The following is an 18584-nucleotide window of genomic DNA, read 5'->3' on the forward strand; positions in this document are numbered from 1 at the left end:
GACAGGGCCGAAATTTTAACCTTAATGGACCCCAATTTCAGGCCCATAGACACTCCTGTTTGCAGGAAATGTAGGAATCGACCCAGTTGAATTTCCACCGTCGGGCCTTACTGGCCTCGCACCACGCAACATATTTTCGCCAATTGCGGTGATAATGTTTTTGCGGTTACATCCTTCCTGGCTTTGATCAGGATAGGGATGACTTCATCCGGAATGCCTTTTTTCCTTCAGGATCCGGCGTTCAACCGCCATGCCGTCAAACGCAGCCGCGTTAAGTCTTGGAACAGACAGGGTCCTTGCTGGAGCAGGTCCCTTCTTAAAGGTAGAGGCCACGGATCCTCCGCGAGCATCTCTTGAAGTTCCGGTTACCAAATCCTTCTTGGCCAATCCGGAGCCACGAATATAGTGCTTACTCCTCTCCATCTTATCAATCTCAGTACCTTGGGTATGAGAGGCAGAGGAGGGAACACATACCCTGACTGGTACACCCACGGTGTTACCAGAGCGTCTACAGCTATTGCCTGAGGGTCCCTGGACCTGGCGCAATACCTGTCGAGTTTTCCCAACGGTTTATAATCATGTGGAAGACTTCTGGGTGAAGTCCCCACTCTCCCGGGTGGAGGTCGTGCTGAGGAAGTCTGCTTCCCAGTTGTCCACTCCCGGAATGAATACTGCTGACAGTGCTATCACATGATTTTCCGCCCAGCGAAGAATCCTTGCAGCTTCTGCCATTGCCCTCCTGCTTCTTGTGCCACCCTGTCTGTTTATGTGGGTGACTGCCGTGATGTTGTCCGACTGGATCAACACCGGCTGACCTTGAAGCAGAGGTCTTGCTAAGCTTAGAGCATTGTAAATGTCCCTTAGCTTCAGGATATTTATGAAGTGATGTCTCCAGGCTTGACCATAAGTCCTGGATATTCCTTCCCTGTGTGACTGCTCCCCAGCCTCGCAGGCTGGCATCCGTGGTTACCAGGACCCAGTCCTGAATGCCGAATCTGCGGCCCTCTAGAAGATGAGCACTCTGCAACCACCACAGGAGGGACACCCTTGTCCTTGGTTACAGGGTTATCCGCTGATGCATCTGTAGATGCGACCCGGACCATTTGTCCAGCAGGTCCCACTGGAAAGTTCTTGCGTGGAATCTGCCGAATGGGATTGCTTCGTAGGAAGCCACCATTTTACCCAGAACCCTTGTGCATTGATGCACTGAGACTTGGCTCGGTTTTAGGAGGTTCCTGACTAGCTCGGATAACTCCCTGGCTTTCTCCTCCGGGAGAAACACCTTTTTCTGGACTGTGTCCAGGATCATCCCTAGGAACAGAAGACAAGTCGTCGGAACCAGCTGCGATTTTGGAATATTGAGAATCCAACCGTGCTGCAGCAACACTACCTGAGATAGTGCTACACCGACCTCCAACTGTTCCCTGGATCTTACCCTTATCAGGGAATTGTCCAAGTAAGGGATAACTAAAATTCCCTTCCTTTGAAGGAATATCATCATTTCGGCAATTACCTTGGTAAAGACCCGGGGTGCCGTGGACCATCCATACGGCAGCGTCTGAACCGATAGTGACAGTTCTGTACCATAAACCTGAGGTACCCTTGGTGAGAAGGGTAAATTTTAACATGAAGGTAAGTATCCTTGATGTCCCGAGACATCATGTAGTCCCCTTCTTCCAGGTTCGCAATCACTGCTCTGAGTGACTCAATCTTGAATTTGAACCTCTGTATGTAAGTGTTCAAAGATTTTAGATTTAGAATCGGTCTCACCGAGCCGTCCGGCTTCGGTACCACAACAGTGTGGAATAATACCCCGTTCCCTGTTGCAGGAGGGGTATCTTGATTATCACCTGCTGGGAATACAGCTTGTGAATGGCTTCCAAAACTGTCTCCCTGTCAGAAGGAGACATCGGTAAAGCGACTTTAGGAAACGGCGAGGGGGAGACGTCTCGAATTCTAATTTGTACCCCTGAGATATCACCTGAAGGATCCAGGGGTCTACTTGCGAGTGAGCCCACTGCGCGCTGAAATTCATTGAGACGGGCCCCCCACCGTGCCTGATTCTGCTTGTAAAGCCCCAGCGTCATACTGAGGGCTTGGCAGAGGCGGGAGAGGGTTTCTGTTCCTGGGAACTGGCTGATTTCTGCAGCCTTTTTCCTCTCCCTCTGTCACGGGGCAGAAATGAGGAACCTTTTGGCCGCTTATCCACGAAAAGACTGCGCCTGATAATACGGCGTCTTCTCATGTTGAGAGGCGACCTGGGGTACAAACGTGGATTTCCCAGCTGTTGCCGTGGCCACCAGGTCTGAAAGACCGACCCCAAATAACTCCTCCCCTTAATAAGGCAATACTTCCAAATGCCGTTTGGAATACGCATCACCTGACCACTGACGTGTCCATAACCCTCTACTGGTAGAAATGGACAACGCACTTAGACTTGATGCCATTCGGCAAATATTCCGCTGTGCATCACGCATATATAGAAATGCTTCTTTCAAATGCTCTATAGGCAAAAATATACTGTCCCTATCTAGGGTATCAATATTTTCAGTCAGGGAATCCGACCACGCCAACCCAGCACTGCACATCTAGGCTGAGGCGATTGCTGGTCGCAGTATAACACCAGTATGTGTGTAAATACATTTTAGGATACCCTCCTGCTTTCTATCAGCAGGATCCTTAAGGGCGGCCATCTCAGGAGAGGATAGAGCCCTTACAAGCGTGTGAGCGCTTTATCCACCCTAGGGGGTGTTTCCCAACGCACCCTAACCTCTGGCGGGAAAGGATATAATGCCAATAACATTTTAGAAATTATCAGTTGTTATCGGGGGAAACCCACGCATCATCACACACCTCATTTAATTTCTCAGATTCAGGAAAACTACAGGTAGTTTTTCCTCACCGAACATAATACCCCTTTTTGGTGGTACTCGTATTATCAGAAATGTGTAAAACATTTTTCATTGCCTCAATCATGTAACGTGTGGCCCTACTGGAAGTCACATTTGTCTCTTCACCGTCGACACTGGAGTCAGTATCCGTGTCGGCGTCTATATCTGCCATCTGAGGTAACGGGCGCTTTAGAGCCCCTGACGGCCTATGAGACGTCTGGACAGGCACAAGCTGAGTAGCCGGCTGTCTCATGTCAACCACTGTCTTTTATACAGAGCTGACACTGTCACGTAATTTCTTCCAACAGTTCATCCACTCAGGTGTCGACCCCCTAGGGGGTGACATCACTATTACAGGCAATCTGCTCCGTCTCCACATCATTTTTCTCCTCATACATGTCGACACAAAAGTACCGACATACAGCACACACACAGGGAATGCTCTGATAGAGGACAGGACCCCACTAGCCCTTTGGGGAGACAGAGGGAGAGTTTGCCAGCACACACCAGAGCGCTATATATATACAGGGATAACCTTATATAAGTGTTTTTCCCCTTATAGCTGCTGTATAGTTAATACTGCGCCTAATTTGTGCCCCCCTCTCTTTTTTAACCCTTTCTGTAGTGTAGTGACTGCAGGGGAGAGCCAGGGAGCTTCCCTCCAACGGAGCTGTGAGGGAAAATGGCGCCAGTGTGCTGAGGAGATAGGCTCCGCCCCTTTATCGGCTGCCTTATCTCCCGTTTTTTTTATGTATTTTGGCAGGGGTTAAATGCATCCATATAGCCCAGGAGCTATATGTGATGCATTTTTTGCCATCCAAGGTGTTTATTATTGCGTCTCAGGGCGCCCCCCCCAGCGCCCTGCACCCTCAGTGACCGGAGTGTGAAGTGTGCTGAGAGCAATGGCGCACAGCTGCAGTACTGTGCGCTACCTTGTTGAAGACAGGACGTCTTCTGCCGCCGATTTTCCGGACCTGTTCTGCCTTCTGGCTCTGTAAGGGGGTCGGCGGCGCGGCTCTGGGACCCATCCAAGCTGGGCTTGTGATCGTCCCTCTGGAGCTAATGTCCAGTAGCCTAAGAAGCCCAATCCACTCTGCACGCAGGTGAGTTCGCTTCTTCTCCCCTTAGTCCCTCGATGCAGTGAGCCTGTTGCCAGCAGGTCTCACTGAAAATAAAAAACCTAAACTAAAACTTTCACTAAGAAGCTCAGGAGAGCCCCTAGTGTGCACCCTTCTCGTTCGGGCACAGAGATCTAACTGAGGCTTGGAGGAGGGTCATGGGGGGAGGAGCCAGTGCACACCAGATAGTCCTAAAGCTTTCTTTAGATGTGCCCAGTCTCCTGCGGAGCCGCTATTCCCCATGGTCCTTACGGAGTCCCCAGCATCCACTTAGGACGTTAGAGAAATCCTATTTTCTCATACGTCCTAGAGGATGCTGGGGATGCTTCAAGAACCATGGGGTTTATACCAAAGCTCTAGAACGGGCGGGAGAGTGCGGATGACTCTGCAGCACCGACTGACCAAACAAGAGTTCCTCCTCAGCCAGGGTTCCAAACTTTTAAAACTTCGCAAAGGTGTTCGAACCCAACCAAGTAGCAGCTCGGCAAAGTTGTAACGCCGAGACTCCCCGGGCAGCCGCCCAGGATGAGTCCACCTTCCTGGTAGAATGGGCTTTCACCGATTTCGGTAACGGCAATCCTGCCGTAGAATGAGCCTGCTGAATCGTATTACAAATCCAGCGCGCAATAGTCTGCTTAGAAGCAGGAGCCCCAATCTTGTTGGGAGCCCACAGGACAAATAGAGCCTCTGTTTTCCTAATCTGCGCCGTTCTGGTGACATAGATCTTCAAAGCTCTGACCACATCGAGAGACTTTGACTCCGCCAAGGCGTCAGTAGCCACTGGCACCACATTTGGCTGGTTAACATGAAATGATGAAACCACTTTCGGTAGAAATTGCTGACGAGTTGTCAACTCGGCTCTATCAGCATGGAAAATCAAATAAGGGCTCTTGTGAGACAAAGCCGCCAACTCAGACACTCGCCTTGCAGACGCCAAGGCCAACAACATGACCACTTTCCAAGTAAGGAATTTTAGCTCAACCTTGCGCAAAGGTTCAAACCAATGTGATTGCAAGAATTGCAACACCACATTAAGGTCCCATGGTGCCACTGGGGGCACAAAGGGAGGTTGGAAGGTCTGGACTTCTGGAAGGGAGGCCAATTCTTTTGGGGAAAAAATCGATAAGGCCGAAATCTGTACTTTAATAGAGCCTAACTTTAGGCCCGCATCCACACCTGCTTGTAGGAAATGGAGCAACCTCTCCAGGCGAAATTCTTCCGTAGGAGCCTTCTTGGATTCAAACCAAGACACATATTTTCTGCAAATATGGTGGTCATGCTTTGCTGTGGTTACTTCTTTTCTAGCCTGAAGAAGTGTAGGAATGACTTCACTGGGCATACCCTTTCGGGCTAGGATTTGGCGCTCAACCACCACGCCATCAAACGCAGCCGCGGTAAGTCCTGATACACGCACGGTCCCTGTTGTAACAGGTCCTCGCGAAGAGGAAGAGGCCAGGGATCTTCTATGAGTCACTCCTGAAGATCTGGATACCAGGCCCTTTTTGGCCAATCTGGAACAATGAGGATTGCCTGAACCCTTGTTCTTCTTATAATTTTTATCCACTTTGGAATGAGTGGAAGTGGAGGGAACACATAGACCGACTGAAACACCCACGGTGTCACTAGGGCGTCCACCGCTATCACCTGAAGGTCCCTTGACGTGGAAAAAATCTCTGACGTTTCTTGTTGAGGCGGGACGCCATCATGTCCACTTGAGGAACTCCCCAACGACTTGTCACTTCTGCAAAGACGTCTTGATGAAGACCCCACTCTCCTGGATGGAGAGTGTCTGCTGAGGAAGTCTGCTTCCCAGTTGTCCACTCCTGGAATGAAGACCGCTGCCAGAGCGCTGGCATGTCTTTCTGCCGAGCGAAGAATCTTCGTGGCCACGGCCATCGCCGCTCTGCTCCTTGTACCGCCCTGGCGGTTTATGTACGCCACCGCTGTCACGTTGACTGACTGAATCAAGACCGGCAGACCTCGAAGAAGATGTTCTGCTTGCAGTATGCCGTTGTGGATGGCTCTTAATTCCAGAATGTTTATGTGTAGACAAGCTTTCTGACTTGACCACTTTCCCTGAAAGTTTCTTCCCTGTGTGACTGCTCCCCAGCCCCGGAGGCTTGCATCCGTGGTCACCAGGATCCAATCCTGAATCCCGAATCTGCGTCCCTCCAGAAGGTGAGAACTGTGCAGCCACCACAGAAGAGAAATTCTGGTCCTGGGAGATAGAATTATTTTCCAGTGCATGTCCAGATGAGACCCGGACCACTGGTCCAGCAGGTTCCACTGAAACACCCTGGCATGGAACCTGCCACACGGAATGGCCTCGTAGGCCGCCACCATCTTCCCCAGCAACCGAGTGCAGTGAAGAACTGACACCCTTGCCGGTTTCAGAATCTGTTTTACCATGTTCTGCATTTCCAAAGCTTTTTCCACTGGAAGAAAAACTCTCTGTAATTCTGTATCCAGAATCCTACCGAGGAACGACAGCCTTGTCGTTGGATCCAACTGTGATTTTGGCAGATTTAGGAGCCAAGCGTGCTGTTGCAGAATCGTCAGTGAAAGGGCAGCATTCTTCAACAATTGCTCCTTGGACCTCGCCTTTATGAGGAGATCGTCCAAGTACGGGATAATTGTGATTCCCTGATTGCGCAGGAGAACCATCATTTCAGCCATTACTTTGGTGAAAATCCTCGGAGCCGTGGACAGACCAAACGGCAACGTCTGAAATTGGTAATGACAATCCTGCATAGCAAATCTCAGGTAAGCCTGATGTGGAGGATATATGGGGACATGTAAGTAGGCATCTTTTATGTCGACCGACACCATAAAATCCCCCTCCTCCAGACTGGAGTTCACTGCCCGTAGGAACTCCATCTTGAACTTGCATTTTTTCAGAAAGAAATTGAGGGATTTTAGGTTTAGAATCGGTCTGACTGAGCCATCCGGCTTCGGGACCACGAACAGGCTCAAATAAAACCCTTCCCCCTGCTGAGACGGGGGTACCATGACAATTACTTGATTTTGACACATCTTTAGTATCGCAGCGCTTACTATCTCCCTGTCCAGAAGAGAAGCTGGTAAGGCCGATTTGAAAAATCGGTGAGGGGGCATGTCTTGAAACTCTAACTTGTACCCGTGGCATACTATATCTACTATCCAAGGATCCATGTCCAAGTGCACCCAGACCTGACTGAAGAGCCTGAGACGTGCCCCCACTGGTGCGGACTCCCGCAACGGAGCCCCAGCGTCATGCGGTGGATTTGGTAGAAGCCGGAGAGGACTTCTGCTCCTGGGAACTTGCCACAGCATGTGACCTTTTTCCTCTTCCTCTCCTCCTCGCTAGGAAGGAGGACCCAGGTCCTTTTTTGAATTTGTTGGGCCGAAAAGACTGCATCTGATAGTGAGGCGATTTCTTCTGCTGTGCAGGAACATAAGGTAAAAAAGACGACTTACCCGCTGTAGCCGTAGAGACCAGGTCAGTGAGTCCGTCACCAAACAAGACCTTACCGTTAAACGGTAAAGACTCCATCGCCTTCTTAGAATCCGCATCAGCATTCCATTGATGAATCCAGAATGCTCTCCTGGCAGAGACTGCCATGGCATTGGCCCTTGATCACAAAAGGCCAATATCCCTTACTGCTTCTTTTAAATACGCTGCAGCGTCCTTGATATGACCCAAGGTCAAAAGCACACTATCCCTGTCTAGGGAATCTACCTCTGATGACAAGTTTTCCGCCCACTTTTCAATAGCGCTACTCACCCATGCCGCAGCAACAACGGGTCTGAGTATCGACCCTGTAGTGACATAAATGGACTTCAGGGTATTTTCCTGCTTACGATCCGCAGGATCCTTCAGGGCTGCCGTGTCAGGGGACGGAAGTGATACCTTTTAGGATAAACGCGATAAAGCTTTATCTACCGTGGGAATTGACTCCCAGCTGCCCCTGTCCCCAGAGGGAAACGGATAAGCCATTGGAATTCTTTTGGGAACATGTACCCTTTTGTCTGGATTTTCCCAAATCCAAGCTTTTTCAAAAAGTGCATTCAGTTCATGAAAGGAAGGAAACGTTACCGTAGGTTTCTTGCCTTAAAACATACAAACCCTCGTATCAGGAACAGCAGGGTCCTCAGTGATATGTAATACGTCCCACAATCATGTACTGAATACTCTTAGCCAGCTTTGGATGTAATCTGGCATCACTATAGTCGACACTGGAATCAGAGTCCGTGTCGGTATCTGTTATTTGGGCAAATGCACTTTTCTGCGACCCCAAAGGGGTCTGGACCTGTGACAAAGCATCCTCCATGTCTGGTTCTTAGACTCAGATTTATCAAACCTCTTAGCCAACTTAGTCACATTCGTATTTAAAACGCTCAGCATATTGACCCAATCATCCGTCGGCAATGCCGACACTGTCACTCTCACAGAACTGTCAGTCCCCACGCCAGGCTCCTCCTGGGAAGAGCACACACGCGTACCGACAGCCACAAACACACTGGGCTATAGGGGACAGACCTACAGCAGAGCCTGTTAGAGAGACACAGAGAGTTCTGCCAGCTCACACCCAGCGCCTATCCCGGTTCTGAAGTCAGCAATAATACTGCCCAGACCTGCTAGCGCTTTTACAATATATATAATTCACCAATTATGAGTGCCCCCCCCCCCACCCCCCCTGTTTTGCACCATGTTACTTGCACAGCAGTGTGGAGGATCAGGGCCAGCGTCTCTGCAGCCTTCTGTGAAGAGAAAAAATGGCGCTGGTGAGAGCTATGCGGATAAGCCCCGCCTCCCAACATGGCGCACTTAGGTCCCGCTCGAAAATCTTTATACTGGCGTGGGTCCCTAACAAGTGCCTGCGGCACTGTTATATTGCTTGCCAGTGTATTTGCGGCCCCCCATGCTTTGAAATTGAGAATGGGGCGAGGGATCGTTTTTGACCCAGGTGGGAATAAGCCCCCACATTGTGCATGGGTTACTGGAATGACTATTCCTGACAAAACATTTTCTGAATTGCTTCATGCAAATCCCTCGCCTACGGAGAATGGTTCTAGAAGGGAAAAGTATAACCTTAGAGATACCGCTTCTTGCACCCAGGCATCTATTTGTAGACTTCTACCAAATCTGTGCAAACTGAAGAAGTAGTCGGCCCCTTATCCTTTTGGAGTCCCCCAGAAGGAGGCCCGCACCATCATGCTGACGGGCTATCCTCTGGTTTGGAAGCTGGCTCTCTGGTTGCCTTTGCTTCTTTGCCTTACCAAACTTATTGTATTGAGGCTGTTACATTCCCTTATGACCGACAAGGCCGAAACCGGACCCCTAGGTTTGAGGTTATATGTGGAAGGAAACGTGACCTTCCTGGAGTCTGTTTCTGACTCCAGAATAACTGATAACTCCTTCCCAAACAGAAACTTCCAGCCAAGGCAAAGTTTCCAGAACCTTCTTAGATTCTGAATCAGCTTTCCATGTATGTGAGCCAAAACTGCTCTGCGAACAGCTATTGTTATTGCTGATGCCCTAGGACACAGGTTCTCAAACTCGGTCCTCAGGACCCCACACAGTGCATGTTTTCCAGGTCTCCTCACAGAATCACAAGAGAGATCATTATCTCCACCTGTGGACCTTTTAAAATGTGTCAGTGAGTAATGACTACACCTGTGCACCTGCTGGGTTACCTGCAAAACATGCACTGTGTGGGGTCCCGAGGACCGAGTTTGAGAACCACTGCCCTAGGACATCAGTGTCCATATGAGCTATATGGGATTCTGCTCCCTTGCAGGCGCTGAAAATCTGTCTCTCAGTACCGCAGCCCAATGTACCTACAGCACCTGGTATTTCAAGGTGGTCTCCCCTCCAAGAACTAACCAGGCCCAACACTGCTTAGCTTCCAAGATCTAGAGAGATTTGGCCTATTCAGTGTGGTGTAGCCGTAGATTGCAAAGTGAAGTCATGGCTGGCCTTATGACTGCCCCAGAGAAAGAGAACATGGTCTTTTTGAAAACCATTTCTCATTTGACGTCAGAGGCAATATAGATTTTTGCACTATCAATGATATGCATATCTATTTTGGGAGGCACTTCCGTATTTTAAACAGTCCCCAGCTGGAAAGAGATATTGGAATCCCATTTACCGGGCATTCTATTTTATTGGGTGTAACCCAAACCTTTTTCCTGAATTCTCCTTTTGGGACGTTTAAACACAGGTGTTTTTAACCCAGGCTCTGCTGCTTTTATTTACAGATTAGCCTTTTCTGCTCTCATTTATTCAGTTTAGTCATTTAGTCATTTAGCTGACACCTTTTACCTGTTCTTCGTATGCTGAAGTAGAGTATATAGAGCTTTCCTCGTCTGATGCTTATCATGAGTATCCTGTGAAGTTGATGATTTATTTACATTCGGTTCATCAGCTTTATTGGAGAAGCTGTTGGGGATATACCACAATCAGTGAACAGCATGGGTTAATAGTGTAAGAATTAACATTTCAGCTAAACTGGACAAAGTCTGTGCAAACATCGCCTCAATGGGTCTATCTATACCTGATGTAATCAGGAATGTATTATGCTAAACAGCAAATCATTTTACACATAAACCATCCTGTACAATACAGTTTTTGTATAACAACAATAATAAGATTTTACTCACCGGTAAATCTATTTCTCGTAGTCCGTAGTGGATGCTGGGGACTCCGTAAGGACCATGGGGAATAGACGGGCTCCGCAGGAGACTGGGCACTCTAAAGAAATATTTAGGACTATCTGGTGTGCACTGGCTCCTCCCCCTATGACCCTCCTCCAAGCCTCAGTTAGGAACTGTGCCCGGAAGAGCTGACACAATAAGGAAGGATTTTGAATCCCGGGTAAGACTCATACCAGCCACACCAATCACACCATATAACACGTGATATGAACCCCGGTTAACAGTATGATAACAATTGGAGGCTCTGAAGAGATGGCTCACAACAAAACCCGATTTTTGTAACAATAACTATGTACAAGTATTGCAGACAATCCGCACTTGGGATGGGCGCCCAGCATCCACTATGGACTACGAGAAATAGATTTACCGGTGAGTAAAATCTTATTTTCTCTGACGTCCTAGTGGATGCTGGGGACTCCGTAAGGACCATGGGGATTATACCAAAGCTCCCAAACGGGCGGGAGAGTGCGGATGACTCTGCAGCACCGAATGAGAGAACTCCAGGTCCTCCTCAGTCAGGGTATCAAATTTGTAGAATTTAGCAAACGTGTTTGCCCCTGACCAAGTAGCAGCTCGGCAAAGTTGTAAAGCCGAGACCCCTCGGGCAGCCGCCCAAGATGAGCCCATCTTCCTTGTGGAATGGGCTTTTATTGATTTAGGCTGCGGTAATCCTACCGCAGAATGCGCCAGCTGAATAGTGCTACAAATACAGCGCGCAATAGACTGCTTAGAAGCAGGAGCACCCAGCTTGTTGGGTGCATACAGGATAAACAGCGAGTCAGTTTTCCTGACTCCAGCCGTCCTGGAAACATAAATTTTCAGGGCCCTGACTACGTCCAGCAACTTGGAATCCTCCAAGTCCCTAGTAGCCGCAGGCACCACAATAGGTTGGTTCAAGTGAAAAGCTGAGACCACCTTCGGGAGAAACTGAGGACGAGTCCTCAACTCTGCCCTATCCATATGGAAAATCAGATAAGGGCTTTTACATGACAAAGCCGCCAATTCTGACACACGCCTGGCCGAGGCCAAGGCCAACAGCATGACCACTTTCCACGTGAGATACTTTAGCTCCACGGTTTAAGTGGCTCAAACCAATGCGACTTTAGGAAATCCAACACCACGTTGAGATCCCAAGGTGCCACAGGAGGCACAAAAGGAGGCTGAATATGTAGCACTCCTTTAACAAAAGTCTGAACTTCAGGCAGTGAAGCCAGTTCTTTCTGGAAGAAAATCGACAGAGCCGAAATCTGGACCTTGATGGACCCCAATTTGAGGCCCAGCGTCACCCCTGCTTGCAGGCAGTGCAGGAATCGACCTAGTTGAAATTCCTCCGTCGGGGCCGTCATGGCCTCACACCAAGCAACATATTTCCGCCAATGCGGTGATAATGTCTTGCGGTGACCTCCTTCCTGGCTTTGATCAGGGTAGGGATGACTTCCTCCGGAATACCCTTTTCCTTTAGGATCCGGTGTTCAACCGCTATGCCGTCAAACGCAGCCGCGGTAAGTCTTGGAACAGACAGGGTCCCTGCTGCAGCAGGTCTTGTCTGAGCGGCAGAGGCCAAGGGTTCTCTGCCAGCATCTCTTGAAGTTCCGGGTACAAAGCTCTTTCTTGGCCAATCCGGAACCAAGAGTATGGTTTTCCCTCCTCGCCTTCTTATTATTCTCAGTATCTTGGGTATGAGAGGTAGAGGAGGAACACATAAACCGACTGGTACACCCACGGTGTCACTAGAGCGTCCCCAGCGATCGCCTGAGGGTCCCTTGACCTGGCGCAATATCTTTTCAACTTCTTGTTGAGGCGGGACGCCATCATGTCCACCCGTGGTCATTCCCAACGGTTTACCCGCATTTGGAAAACTTCTGGATGAAGTCCCCATTCTCCCGGGTGTAGTCGCCCATCGGAGAATCCTTGTGGCTTTTGCCATCGCCATCCTGCTTCTTGTGCCGCCCTGTCTGTTTACATGGGCGACCGCCGTGATGTTGTCTGATTGGGTCAGTACCGGCTGGTTCTGAAGCAGGGGCCTTGCTTGGCTTAGGGCATTGTAAATGGCCCTTAGCTCCAGAATATTTTTGTGAAGCGAAATCTCCTTGGAAATTTCTTCCCTGTGTGACTGCACCCCAGCCCCGAAGGCTGGCCTCCGTGGTCACCAGGACCCAGTCCTGTATTCCGAATCTGCGGCCCTCTAGTAGATGAGCCCTCAGCAGCCACCACAGCAGCGACACCCTGTTTCTTGCTGACAGGGTTATCCGCTGTTTTATCTGTAGATGGGACCCGGACCATTTGTCCCACAGGTCCCACTGGAACGTCCTTGCGTGGAACCTTCCGAATGGAATTATGCTTCGTACGAAGCTACCATTTTTCCCAGGACTCGTGTGCATTGATGTACCGACACCTGTCCTGGTTTTAGGATGTCTCTGACTAGAGATGACAACTCCTCGGCTTTTTCCACTGGAAGAAACACTCTTTTTTGGTCTGTGTCCAGAATCATTCCCAGGAACAGAAGACGTGTCGTCGGGACCAGCTGTGACTTTGGAATATCGAGAATCCAGCCGTGCTGTTGTAGCACTTCCCCAAGAGAGTGCTACCCCCACTACCAACTGTTCTTTGGACCTCGCCTTTATCAGGAGATCGTCCAAGTACGGGATAATAAAAACTAGAGATGAGCGGGTTCGGTTTTACTCGGTTCTCAAAACGGCATCTAATTGGCTCACGGATGTCACGTGTTTTGGATAGCCAATAAGATTCGGTTTTGAGAACCGAGTAAAACCGAATCCGCTCATCTCTAATAAAAACTTCCTTCTTGCGAAGTAGTATCATCATTTTGGCCATTACCTTGGTAAAGACCGTCGGTGCCGTGGACAACTCCAACGGCAGGGTCTGGAACTGATAGTGACAGTCCTGTACCACACATCTGAGGTACTCCTGGTGAGGAGGATAAATGGGGACATGCAGGTACGCATCCTTGATGTCCAGGGAGACCCTGTAATCCCCCTCGTCCAGGCTCGTAATAACCGCCCTGAGCGATTCCATCTTGAACTTGAATCTTCTGATATAAAAGTTCAAGTATTTTGATTTTAAGATGGGTCTCACCGAACCGTTCTGTTTCGGTACCACAACCATTGTGGAATAGTAACCCCTTCCTTGCTGAAGGAGGGGCACCTTGACAATCACTTGTTGTGATTATAGTGTTGAATAGCCACCAACACCGCCTCCCTGGCAGAGGGAGGTGCCGGTAAGGCAGATTTTAGGAAACGGCGGGGGGAAGAACGTCTCGAACTCCAGCCTGTACCCCTGAGATACTACTTGAAGGACCCAGGGATCCATGTGAGAGAGCCCACTGGGAGCTGAAAATTTCTGAGACGGGCCCTCACCGTACCCGGGTCCGCCTGAGCAGCCCCAGCGTCATGCTGTGGACTTACCGGACGCAGGGAGGACTTCTGCTCTTGGGAACTAGCTGTGTGCTGCAGCTTTTTCCTCTACCTTTGCCTCTCGGCAGAAAGGATGAGCCTCTAGCCCTCTTGCTTTTCTGGGGCCGAAAGGACTGTACTTGATGATACGGTGCTTTCTTTTGCTGTGGGGTAACCTGTGGCAAAAAAGTCGATTTCCCAGCAGTAGCTGTGGAAAAGAGGTCTGAAAGACCATCCCCAAACAGTTTTACCCCCTTATAGGGCAAACTTCCATGTGCCGATTCGAGTCGGCATCGCCTGACCATTGCCGAGTCCATAACCCACGTCTGGCGGCAATGGACCTAGTGCTTATTTTTGATGCCAGCCGGCAAATATCCCTCTGTGCATCACGCATGTATAAGACCACGTCTTTTATATGCACTATTGTCAGCAAAATATTGTCCCTGTCCATAGTTATTTTCCGACAGGGAATCTCACCACGCAGCGGGAGCACTGCACATCCATTCCGAAGCAATGGCTGGTCGCAATATAATGCCCGAGTGTGTGACTATATCTTTTAGGGTAACCTCCTGCTTTCTATCAGCAGGTTCCTTCAGGGCGGCCGTATCCGGAGACGGTAGTGCCACCTTTTATGATAAGCGTGTAAGCGCTGTATCTACCCTATGGGGTGTTTCCCAGCGTGACCTATCCTCTGGCGGGAAAGGATACGCTGCCAATAACCGTTTAGAAATTATCAATTTCTTATCGGGGGAAGACCACGCTTCCTCACACACCTCATTTAATTTCTCCGATGCAGGAAAAACTACTGGTAGTTTTCTCTCACCAAACATAATACCCTTTTATGTGGTACCTGGGGTATTATCATAAATGTGTAATACATTTTTCATTGCCTCAATCATGTAACGGGTGGACCTATTTGGAGGATACACTAGTCTCATCGTCGTTGACACTGGAGTCGGTATCCGTGTCGACATCTGTGTCTGCCATCTGAGGTAGCGGGCGTTTTTAGAGCCCCCCATGACATTTGAGACGCTGGAACAGGCACAAGCCGAGTAGCCGGCTGTTCTGCGTCGTCGACCTTTTGTGTAAGGAGTTGACACTTTCACGTAATCCTTCCATAAGTCCAACCACTCTGGTGTCGACCCCGCATAGGGGGGACATCACATTTACAGGCATTTGCTCCGCCTCCACATCATTATCCTCCTCATACATGTCGACACAGCCGTACCGACACACAGCACACACACAGGGAATGCTCTGACAGAGGACAGGACCCCACAAAGCCCTTTGGGGAGACAGAGGGAGAGTATGCCAGCACACACCAGGGCGCTATATATCATAGGGATATCACCTATAAAGAGTGTTTTCCCTTATAGCTGCCTATATATATATATATATATTGTATACTGCGCCTTGTGTCCCCCCCCCTCTCTTTTTTAACCCTTGCTGTAGTGTTATTGACTGCAGGGGAGAGCCAGGGAGCTTCCCTCCAGTGGAGCTGTGAGGGAAAATGGCGCCAGTGTGCTGAGGGAGATAGCTCCGCCCCTTTTTCGCTGACTTTTCTCCCGCATTTCTATGGATTCTGGCAGGGGTTAAAAAGCAGCTATATAGCCTCTGGGGCTATATATGGTGCCAGTTTGCCAGCCAAGGTGTCAGTATTGCTGCTCAGGGTGCCCCCCCCCCCATCGCCCTGCACCCATCAGTGACCGAAGTGTGTGGTGTGCATGAGGAGCAATGGCGCACAGCTGCAGTGCTGTGCGCTACCTTGGAGAAGACAGAAGTCTTCAGCCGCCGATTTTCCGGACCACCTTCTTGCTTCTGGCTCTGTAAGGGGTACGGCGGCGCGGCTCCGGGAACGGACGACGAGGTCGGGTCCTGTGTTCGATCCCTCTGGAGCTAATGGTGTCCAGTAGCCTAAGAAGCCCAAGCTACCACCACTTAGGTAGGTTCGCTTCTTCTCCCCTTAGTCCCTCGATGCAGTGAGCCTGTTGCCAGTAGGTCTCACTGTAAAATAAAAAACCTAAACTATACTTTCTTCCTAGGAGCTCAGGAGAGCCCCTAGTGTGCATCCAGCTCGGCCGGGCACAGAGATCTAACTGAGGTCTGGAGGAGGGTCATGGGGGGAGGAGCCAGTGCACACCAGATAGTCCTAAATCTTTCTTTAGAGTGCCCAGTCTCCTGCGGAGCCCGTCTATTCCCCATGGTCCTTACGGAGTCCCCAGCATCCACTAGGACGTCAGAGAAATATGAGTGTTGGTGTTACTGTAAGTGTACCCTCGTCACGTTTGCCGCTCTTAGACATGATAAATAATCAGCCCTTTCACAGTATACTACACAATTTGTGACTGTAACCACTTTTTCCTAAAGTGATATCATGTGTGACCCTACCCATGCACCTGCATTGAGGATCAGAAGATCCACCGACAATCATTTATATTAAGTCAGCAATCACACTAGCAGTCAGTCACATGTTATATATTAGTCATATGAGCATATTATCAACTACAAACACATCTCAAAGTATGTAGGAGTACATATTACTGAATTCTGTTCTATACAGTTATTTAACATATTCAGACGCATTGCGAAGAAAACCACAGTAATGTACACAGACTCATATGCAATAGGCACTAAACTTAACTATTCATACTAACAAAAGTAGATAGAAATTTAGTGCTGTATAACCCGTACTCAGAGTGGGATACTGGGAGACTTACCCCACTTCCAGGATAGATCAATACGTTAGCGAACGCTGAGTGGATCCAGACGCTACTAGTGTACACTGCCGCTCCAGGAATTTTCAGTGAACACAGACGCTCAGTGAACGCACTGTGCATGCAGCCACAGCCTGGTAACGTCTGCTGGACCTGCTAGTTACATCCGACACAGACGCCCGTTGAGACAGCACTTGTACCGTGGGTAAGCGTTGTTGCGACCCGGCGGAGAGTTGTTGGAGCGACTCTTTCCAATATGCATGTAAGACGCTGTTAGGAAAGATCACTCAGAAAACATAGTAAGACTATCAAAATAAATTAATAAAGCTTAGTGCTGCCAAAGAACAGCAGCCCTGTGACCATGGTCCGGCTCCTGCCGCACCAAACAAAAAACTGATTTGCCTGAGCCAGTGGGCGGGGATATATGGATGAGCCCGTTGCATCCTGGGAGGACTGAAAGCTTGTGATCGTTTGGTGCCAATCCACTGTCACTCCATCATATCCCATTGTTATCCTGTGGATAACCTGTGGACCCTGCAGGAGAAATAAATTATATATATATATTTTCCCATCAGGGTTTTACTAGCCCCTTCTATGGCAGATTCCATGTTTAGCTGGTCAGTATCATATAACTGGGGGTGTATAATTACGACATACAGACAGTAAATTAGTAATTACTTATATAGAATATGAGGCATCATGGAACAGTATTTTGACTTTTCCTACTGGTGTGGAATATAGAACCTTTATTTACATATAATCAGAACAGAGCAATAGAGAATAATACATAATGTTCCCACCTCTGTAGTCAGGAGATGCAGGATTGCCAGCGCATGTCTGACCACTCTCTGCGACAGGGGCTTCACAGGGGAGACGCTGCCGTCTGGGAATGGATCCGTATGCAGAGAAAGAGCCGCCATTGATTATTCAGCACCAGCCTGACGTGAGCAAGACAAGAGTAGCTGCTATTAATTATACATACATTCTGTACCCTATATTATATACTAGTATGCTCTACGTATATCACTACACGGGACATACATGTGTTATTACCCTTATATGTAATGCTGTACCCCACCCTGAATCCACCACCCCTGTATCCCCCCTGTACCCTATACTGTACCCCTCACTGACCTAGTGTAACATAGAAACATAGAATTTGTCGGCAGATAAGAACCACTTGGCCCATCTAGTCTGCCCCTTATTTTTATTTTTTTTATATTATTTTTTATCACTAACCTTATTTGATCCTTATTTCTTTGTAAGGATATCCTTATGTCTATCCCATGCATGTTTAAATTGCTCTACTGTCTTAGCCTCTACCACCTCTGATGGGAGGCTATTCCACTTGTCCACTACCCTTTCTGTGAAATAATTTTTCCGCAAATTTCCCCTGAACCTCCCCCCCTCCAGTCTCAGTGCATGTCCTCGTGTCCTATTGCTTCTCTTCATTTGGAGAATGTTTCCCTCCTGGACTTTGTTAAAACCCTTGATATATTTGAAAGTTTCTATCATGTCCCCCCTTTCCCTTCTCTGCTCCAAACTATACATATTGAGATTTCTTAGTCTTTCTGGGTAAGTTTTGTGATGTAGGCCATGCACCATTTTAGTTGCCCTCCTTTGTACAGTTTCTAATGTATTAATATCCTTTTGAAGATAAGGCCTCCAGAACTGCATGTGTTATTACCCTGTACATGTAATGCTGTACCCCCACCCTGTACCCCCCCCCCCCCCTGTATCATATACTGTACCCCT

General features: G+C 48.9%; 1 protein-coding gene and 1 pseudogene across 5 annotated transcripts in view; both read right to left on the reverse strand.

The window, feature by feature from the left end:
* Positions 1–18584, reverse strand: part of LOC134983056 (zinc finger protein ZFP2-like) — a 266048-nt gene that overhangs the window by 192867 nt on the left and 54597 nt on the right. For 3 of the 5 annotated variants that reach the window (XM_063948752.1, XM_063948750.1, XM_063948751.1), the window contains exon 2: positions 17630–17767. In XM_063948752.1, the coding sequence (XP_063804822.1) occupies positions 17630–17749 (120 nt within the window). In that variant the 5' untranslated portion in view covers positions 17750–17767. Of the gene's footprint in view, positions 1–10313; positions 10431–16832; positions 16987–17629; positions 17768–18584 lie in introns of those variants that run through there. The other 2 variants (XM_063948753.1, XM_063948754.1) reach the window with 2 other exon arrangements.
* Positions 9827–9945, reverse strand: LOC134983059 (5S ribosomal RNA; annotated as a pseudogene).

The sequence above is a fragment of the Pseudophryne corroboree genome (genome assembly GCF_028390025.1).
Source record: "Pseudophryne corroboree isolate aPseCor3 chromosome 2 unlocalized genomic scaffold, aPseCor3.hap2 SUPER_2_unloc_3, whole genome shotgun sequence".
Taxonomy (NCBI): domain Eukaryota; kingdom Metazoa; phylum Chordata; class Amphibia; order Anura; family Myobatrachidae; genus Pseudophryne; species Pseudophryne corroboree.